The 9,030-nt window shown below is 38.9% G+C and overlaps 1 protein-coding gene across 2 annotated transcripts in view; it reads right to left on the reverse strand.

Annotated features, from left to right (window-relative positions):
- The window catches only part of LOC113524826 (NACHT, LRR and PYD domains-containing protein 12-like), a 41,515-nt gene extending 33,374 nt beyond the window's left edge, over nt 1-8,141 (reverse strand). For both annotated transcript variants that reach the window (XM_053242073.1, XM_053242074.1), the window contains exons 1-6: nt 8,014-8,141; nt 7,016-7,132; nt 5,674-5,790; nt 5,219-5,273; nt 3,959-4,163; nt 1,694-3,473 (exon numbers count right to left, since the gene is read on the reverse strand). In XM_053242073.1, the coding sequence (XP_053098048.1) occupies nt 1,694-3,473; nt 3,959-4,163; nt 5,219-5,273; nt 5,674-5,790; nt 7,016-7,132; nt 8,014-8,066 (2,327 nt within the window). In that variant the 5' untranslated portion in view covers nt 8,067-8,141. The remainder of the gene's footprint in view (nt 1-1,693; nt 3,474-3,958; nt 4,164-5,218; nt 5,274-5,673; nt 5,791-7,015; nt 7,133-8,013) is intronic.
- Nucleotides 8,142-9,030: the final 889 nt, after the last annotated feature.

Raw genomic sequence — 9,030 nt, forward strand, 5'->3', positions numbered from 1 at the left:
ATATGTATATATATATATATATATATATATATATACATGCAGTTAGGTCCAGAAGTATTTGGACAGTGACAGAGTTTTTGTGATTTTGCCTTTATACACCACCACAATGGATTTGAAATAAAACAATCATGATGTGATCGAAATGTAGACTTTTAGCTTTATTTTAAGAGGTTCCACAAAAATATGGCATTTAACATTTAGGAATTACAGCCATTTTCAACAAAGTACCACCATTTTCAGGGGCTCAAAGGTATTCGGACAATTGACTGACAAGAAGTTAACTGACCAGGTGCGGTCCATTCCCTCGTTACTTCAAGACACATGAAGCAGATAAAAGGTCTGGAATTGATATCAGGTATTGAGTTGGCATTTGGCAGCTGTTCGACTGGAGCTAACAATATGATGTCCAAGGAGAACTCAGTGAATTGAAGGAGGCCATCATTAGGATGAAAAAACAAAAGAGACCTATCAGAGAGATAGAAAAACTCTAAGAGTGGCCAAATCAACAATTTGGTACATTCTTAAAAGGAAGGAAAGCACTGGCGAGCTCAGCAACACCAAAAGGCCTGGAAGACCACGGAAGACAACTAAAGTGGATGATCGCAGAATCCTTTCCTTGGTGAAGAAAAACCCCTTCACAACATCAACAGAAGTCAAGAATACTCTGGAGAAGGTAGGCGTATCATTGTCAAAATCTACAATCAAGAGACGCCTTCATGAATGTAAATACAGAGAGTTTATAACAAGGTGCAAACCACTGGTAACATTCAAGAACAGGAAAGCCAGATTAGACTTTGCCAGAAAACATCTAAAAAAGCCTCCCATGTTCTGGAGTAAGATTCTTTGGACTGATGAAACCAAGATTAACTTGTACCAGAATGATGGGAAGAGAAAAGTATGGCGAAAGAAAGGAACAGCTCATGATCCAAAGTATACCACATCATGTGTCATACATGGTGGAGGCAGTGTTATGGCATGGGCATGTATGGGTGCCAATGGAACGGGCTCACTGGTGTTTATTGATGATGTGAATGCTGACAGAAGCAGCGAGATGAATTCTGAGGTGTATAGGGCTATTCTCTCTGCTCACATTCAGCCAAATGCTACAAAACTGATAGGGCGCCGTTTCGCAGTGCAGGTGGATAATGACCCTAAACATACTGCGAAAGCAACTCAAGACTTTTTGAAGGCAAAGAAATGGAATATTCTTCAATGACCAAGTCAGTCACCTGATCTCAACCCAATAGAGCTTTTCACTTACTGAAGACAAGACTGAAGGCAGAAAGACCACAAACAAGCAGCAACTGAAGGTGGCTGCAGTGAAGGCCTGGCAAAGCATCTCCAGGGAGGAAACTCAGTGGAAACTTGGTGATGTCCATGGGCTCCAGACTTTAGGCAGTAATTGACTGCAAAGGTTTTTCATCCAAGTATTAAAATTATGGTTATATTTCCAATTATGTCACTTTGTCCAAATACCTTTGAGCCCCTGAAAATGGAGGTACTTTTCTTAAAATGGCTGTAATTCCTAAATGGTAAATGCCATATTTTTTGTGGAACCTCTTAAAATAAAGCTGAAAGTCTACACTTTGAGATGATTGGAGTACCTATTAACAAGCATAAATCCAAAAAATGTAGTTCATTGTTACATTAAAATACATTTAATGGAATACATTTATAAATAAAAAATACTCACTCAGATTTTCTGGAGGCTTTGACCACTGGAAGCAGCCTCAGAAGACATTCCTCTGATGGGTCATATTTACCCAAATTAAATTCATCCAGCTCCTGTTCTGAGTTCAGTAACACAAACACCAGAGCTGACCACTGAGCAGGAGAGAGTATGGTTCCACTGAGACAATAGTAATCTTCTTTGTTCAGGTAAGTTTGTACTTCCTGCACTAGAGAATGATCATTCAGTTCATTCAGACAGTAGAACAGATTGATGGATTTCTCTGGAGATGGATTCTCCCTGATCTTCTCCTTGATGTACTTGATTGCTTCCTGCTTGCTGTGAGAGCTGCTTCCTGTCTGTGGCATTAAGCCTTGTAAGAGAGTCTGATTGGACTCCAGGGAGAGACCCAGGAGGAAGCGGAGAAACAGGTCCAGGTGTCCATTCTCACTCTGTAAGGCCTTGTCCACTGCACTTTTCAGGAAATCAGACATGTTTGGTTTTCTAAAGAAACTGAAAATGCTAGAGTTTTGCCCCATTAACACTTTTCTCTTTTTAAAGATAAAAGAGAGAAATGCATATAAAGCAGCCAGAAATTCCTGAACACTTAGATGCACAAAGCTGAACACCTTACCCAGGTGAAGCCCAAACTCCTCTCTGAAGATTTGGGTACACACTCCAGAGTACACTGACACTTCTGTGACATCAATGCCACACTCTCTCAGGTCTTCCTCATAGAAGATCAGGTTTCCTTTCTCCAGCTGTTGGAAAGCCAGTTTTCCCAGTGCCAGGATACTGTCTCTGGTCTGCTGAGGATCAGGGTCACATTTCTGATGGTACTTTTGGTCCTTGTGTTTGATCTGAAAGATCAGGAAGTGTGTGAACATTTGAGTCAGAGTCTTGGGGATCTCTCCACTCTCTGCTTCACACAACATTCTCTCTAGAACAGTGGCTGAGATCCAGCAGAAGACTGGGATGTGGCACATGATGTAGAGGCTTCTTGAAGACTTCATGTGTGTGATGATTTTATTGGCCAGGCTCTGATCACTGATCCTCTTCCTGAAGTACTCCTCTTTCTGAGGATCAGTGAACCCTCGTACCTCTGTTACCAGGTCTACACTCTCAGGAGGGATCTGATTGGCTGCTCCTGGTCGAGAGGTTATCCAGAGGAGAGCAGAGGGAAGTAGATTCCCCTTGATGAGGTTTGTCAGCAGCACATCCACTGAGGCTGATTCTGTCACATCACACAATCTCTCATTGTCCTGGAAATTTAGAGGAAGTCGACACTCATCCAGACCATCAAAGATGAACATCACTTTGTAGGAGTCACAGTCTATTAGTTCCAGTTTTTTTCTTATTTCTGGAAAAAAGTGATGAAGAAGATTCATCAAACTCAGATTTTCTTGCTTCATCAAATTCAGCTCTCTAAAGGGAAGTGGAAACATGAAGGTGATGTCCTGATTTGCTTTTCCTTCAGCCCAGTCCAGAAAGAACTTCTGAACAGAGACAGTTTTTCCAATTCCAGCGACTCCTTTAGTCAGCACAGTTCTGATGGACTTGTCTTTAAAGAGGTCATTACATTTGATGGGTGTCTCCTGTGTTTCTGGTCTCCTGGACGCTGTCTCAATCTGTCTCACCTCATGTTCATTATTGACGTCTCCACTCCAACCCTCTGTGATGTAGAGCTCCGTGTACATCTCATTCAGAAGTGCTGAGCTTCCATGCTGTGAGATTCCTTCATTAATTCTTTTGCATTTTTCTCTCAGGTTGGATTTTAATGTTTGCTGATACTCAGAGACGAGCTCTAATAAACAAAGGAATAAAAAGGAATAAAGCACAGTAAAATATTCATATTTTATTAAATATCAATATTATTAATAATTATTAATTTTAGTTAGCTTGTCATGTTACCAATAAACAGCAAAGAATCCTCTGTCCTGAAGATATAAGAAAAGCTTTCCCTCTGACTGTTACAAAGTACTGGAGACTCCTTCCATAAATGTTACAGAAATGTCTCCTTACAGAAAACTTTAAGGTATCAATGATTGCACACTTTTTTGTCTGTTTATGTGGAGCGTCCACTGCAGAAATCACTGGGAATGAGCTGTTACTATAGAAATGGTAATGTAATAGAATGACAGCAGCTGATTTGCACCTGTACTATTGTCAAAGCTGCTATTATAGAAAATTAATCAACAACCTCTGACCAATCCCATTCCAGAATTTAACAGCACCGTGGTGTAAGTGTAAGTATGGACCAGTAGTAAAGTCAAGCCCCAGAGCTCTTACTGTTCTGCAGTGTTTTAGCGAGATCTGTGTGGTTCATGTTCTTCAGGACGTGCAGTGTGATCTTCAGCGCTCCTGCTCTGACACTGTGCAGATCCTCCTCATCCTCCACCTCCCTCTCATTGCATGCTGGGTAATCTGGACTCAGAAGCTTTCTAAACCTCTTCAGCTCATTCTTTATCAGTGTGATGACTTTGTGTTCCAGCTCCTGGTTAGAAACACACAATAAGAGATCTAAATATTATAACCTTACACAGTGAGAGATGTTTATATTTTATGAACAGAAAAATATTAGCACAGTTAAAACTCTGTCTGAAAAATTCTGTCTGATTACCAATGACGCTACTACACATAGATAAAATAGTAAATTGTCATTATCCTCAATTTAAAAAACCTACACCTTACTCGCACAAGTTACACATAGTAAAGTGCCACACACACCTTGAATATGGACTCCAACTAATTTCTGTTGGTTTGCTTTTATTTTATGAAAAGAAGAAAAATCTCTGCGTTTTAACCACAGTTACAACTGAAATTCTGTCTTAATACACACACACCGTCCATTTTATTAGGAACATCTGTACCCCTGCTCATTTATTCAGTCATCTAATCAGCCAATCATGTGGCATAAAATCATGCAGAAAATGGCCAGATTGGTTTGAGCTGCCAGGAAGGATATAGCAACTCATATAATGTCAAATAAAGTCTTTGGTGAGCAGAAAAGCATCTCAGTATGCACAAAACATCGAATCTTGAGGTGGATGAGCTACAACAGGAGAAGACCACATCAGGTTTCCCTCCTGTCAGTCAAGAACAGGAAAATGAGGCTACCATGGGCACAGACTCACCCAAACTGGACAGTTGAAGATTAGAAAAAAAAATCTACTGGTCTTTTTCAGCCTGCAGATCCTCTGCTCACTAAATGTTTTTTGTTTTTTGCACCATTCGGTGTAAACTCTAGAGACTGTTGTGTGTGAAAATCCCAGGAGATCAACAGTTTCTGAAATTCTCAAACCAGCCCATCTGGTACCAACAACCATGCCACAGTTAAAGTCACAGAAATCACATTTTTTCTCCATTCTGATGTTTGATGTGAACTTTAGAAGCTCTTAACCTGCATCTGCATGATGTTATGCATTGCACTGCTGCCACGATTGGCTGATTAGATAACTGCATGAATGTGCAGGTGTACAAGTGTTCCTAATAAAGTGGACAGTAAAAAAAAAAACCTCTGCAACCTACTCATATTAAAAAGATACACACCTTCAATGTGGAATCCAACTGACTTCTGCTGAAGTTTGATTTCTTCTTTTGTGGTCTATGAACAAAAAAACACATCCTGTATATGGATTATATGTATTCATAAAGTCCATATTACATACTACACAACACGCATTTATACAAACACAGATATTTAACAGTAACATATTAAGAAACAAATATTTTAATGAATTAATTAAATTATGATCAATAATATCATCATTAATTATCTTTAATTTCCCAGGTGTAAATGTATTTCTGTAGCCCCACAGACCCTCCAGCTCAGCGACTTCACGATGAACTGAATTTTTTAAACCAGGTTTCCCTGAGAGCTGCAGCACTGCGCAGTTTAGTGTTTGACTGCTTCAACACCCGATAAAGCTCATGAAGAGCTTCATAACGAGATGAGTGAGTTTAATCTGGTGGAACACTGCCGTTAAACACCTCACTATACTGACCTCACATCAGTAGAACTGTCTTCATCTCTGAACTCAAGTGGATGATCCATTGACTGGTCACTCTTCATGGACACACAACTGGGTTCTGCAGAGTCTGTTCTCTTTTCCTCCATCATTCTAGAATTCAGATATAATTATATCCACAAATTAAGGGAAATGTGCATGATAATACAATGTAATTGTATACAGATTATTGTGTAATGACTTTGAATAAGTTTTAGTCAGAACCTCTTCCTAGCCTTGTGAGCAGCAGATCACATCAGACAGACAAATAATGAAATTAATAAAGCCAAGACAAAATCTGTGGGAAAAACATTAGTTAAAGGTGCAACAGTCATTTTGTTTTGTTTCTTTCATGAAAAAATAACCTGGAAAATTTGCAGAACATAATAAAAAATAATGATTTAAGCCATGGATTAAATTATATGCACAGTCTAAAGAGGAGTGGCCCACGTTCTCATTTCACTGCAAGATATATATTATATATAACTTTGTATGTGACAAATAAAAATCTTGAATCTTGACCTCAGCACAAGTGCATTATGAGTCTCTCTTCCCTCCATCACAGACATTTACACCATATGCTGCATCCACAAAGCCACCAGCAATGTGTACCAAAGTATTCGGGCCCTCACAGTCAGACTGTGTAACCCAGCGACTGGACTGACACCAACCCAGACACACACACACACACACACACACACACACTCATACTCAACTGAACACCACCCTTTACAAATTTTTCACATTTCTTTCTTAAATTGCTGCTAAAACACCATAAACAAAATACTGTAGCCCACGTGCTAATGCTAATCCTCGCTAATAATAATTAAATCTGAACATTACTCTAGAGTCCACTCTACAGGACAGGTCCTGGGGGCGGAGCTTTGTGAACACGGGCAGGAATGTGACCGTTCATTCATCATTCAGATCTCAACGCCACCTACTTAACTATTAGAGAATTGTTAGTCAAAAAAATGACTAATCTTATCTACCGCACCTTTCATGCGGGAGATCCCAGGAGATCAGCAGTTTCTGAAATACTTAAACAAGCTTATCTGTTACCAACAACCATTAAGGTCCCAGAGATCCCATTTTTTCTTCATTCTGAAGAACACCTTTATGATGTTTGTTTGGAGGCTAAATACTGCTTGTACCTGAGTGAACTGCAGCAATTCAATCATTTCAAAATCACACACACATTTAGTCATTAGCTCTGTAATGCACAAAATCTGTTATGTACTGCTATTAATGCACCAAATATCTATATTCACGAAAAGTGTAAATGTGTGTGCGGTTACTTCCTGGTGAGCAAATGAACAAAACACTACAATATACTGACCTCTGATCAGTAGAACAGTCTCCGTCTCTGAACTTAACTGGCTCTCTCATTGACTGGTCACTCTTCATGGACACACAGCTGGGTTCTGGCGAGTCTGATTTCTTTCCTTCCATCACTCTAACACAGATATAATTACATTCAAACATTCAAGGGAAAAGTGCAGGCTAACATAATATGGCTTGAATTTTTTATATACATGTTTAATGTATTTTTTTATGGTTACTTTAGTTAGAAAATTTCAAACGTTAGAAATTAAATGAAGGTGCATTCCTGTAACAAGACAACAAAAGAGTTAGTATGACCCTCTCACTCTCCAAACCTGAACTACAGAAGGCAGTGTGTGACGCCTGACAGAATTACAACAGAAATATCAGGAAAAATGGTGTCATGGATCAAAAAGCTTTTCAGGAAATATGACTGAGAAGTCAGTTATAAAGGTCAGTGCAAGTGGATATACAGGTTATTAAAGAATATTTATAACAGATTCAGGTAGAGGGATATAAACCTTTAAACTCAGACCATTTTGTTCTTTTTTATTTTCATTATCAATACCTTAGCATAGACTGTCTGACCCTTTTTTTTGTTACAGCAAAACCTGACACACTTAATTTCATTTTTATATATGTTATGTTTATCCTTTTATTTTGTATTAATTTGTATTATTTACACTCATCTGTACCTGTAAGGTGTTTTTTTTCTCCACAGCTTCACTACTGAATCTAATTGTGTGTACGACCAAAATCCTTGTTCTCCACTCTGTTCTGTTTACTCTTCTCTCAGTGAATGATTTCTCTAAATCTCTGTTCTTAGATCAGATCAGTGATATATTAGCTGCTATTTAGCAACGTGAACCAACGTTTAGTTCCTCGGGTACCTAGTGAGTGTTTAGAGATACAGGTCTGTTCCTGTGAGATCTGTTCCTGTGAGATCTGTTCCTGTGAGATCTGTTTCCATGAGACGGTGTGTATTTATTGCTGGTGAATGGAAAAGTAACTCACCTCTCGTCTTTCTTTAAATCCTGTTTTCCAGACACACTCATGTTGGAGGCCATGTCTCCTTCTCCAGATTACAGCAGGACACACGTTTACTGCACTCAACATCGGTGTGTGAAATTAAACTGAATCTGTCTGTGTGTGTGTGTTTCCGTTTTGTGCTGCTGCAGCCTCCCCCTCCACTGCAGTATAAAACCGTATAATTGTGAAAGTGAAACTCAGCATCTCTCTGTGTATGTTTAACTGAGATGTTTACATGGTGCATTTCTAAGTGATTCTGCAGTAAAACACAGCTAACTCACTGACCGCCACAGGAGAGCAATGATTTTTTTAAAATAATATTTTTAATACCATTAACATTATTTTTAAAATGCTGGATTTGATGCTTTACTGTAACCCTCTTTAATCTTTTTAGGCTGGCCTTTTTACTCTTTTAGTCAAAATCTGAAAGTGCCTTTGCATTGTTTTATTTTATTTCATTCATGACTATAAATCAATCAAATCCTTCTGAAATAACATTGAATAAAACAGAACACTGTGTGTGCATATGCATTCATGTTTACAGTAGATGAATTAGAATAATGAACTTCAATAATAAAAAAAAAAAACATTCAGATGTCTGTCTCCACAGCACATTGTTATTTCTACCATATACAGCTAGTTCAGTACACAGTGAAACGAAACAACATTCCTTCATGACCATGGTGCTGCATAAAACAGCACAGAACTACAAGAGACTCCACATTACTACATAAAGGGCATGTGCAAACGTGTGCAAACAGCACAAGACAGTACAATAACTGCTAAAACAGTACATGTTCTGTAGATGGTGTTTTAGTGTGCTTTGTTGGAATGTACTTCTGGCAAAGCTTCCTCTTGTAGTCACTGTCAAAACAGGTAACAAACTCCAGTTCCCAACGATCACCGGGTCCTACAAACATAGCCGCCCCGGACTCCACTTCTGAGAACACATACACACACACTCACACTCACTTGCTCTCACCACAGCAGACTGATTGTACA

The sequence above is a fragment of the Pangasianodon hypophthalmus genome, chromosome 19 (genome assembly GCF_027358585.1).
Source record: "Pangasianodon hypophthalmus isolate fPanHyp1 chromosome 19, fPanHyp1.pri, whole genome shotgun sequence".
Lineage (NCBI taxonomy): Eukaryota > Metazoa > Chordata > Actinopteri > Siluriformes > Pangasiidae > Pangasianodon > Pangasianodon hypophthalmus.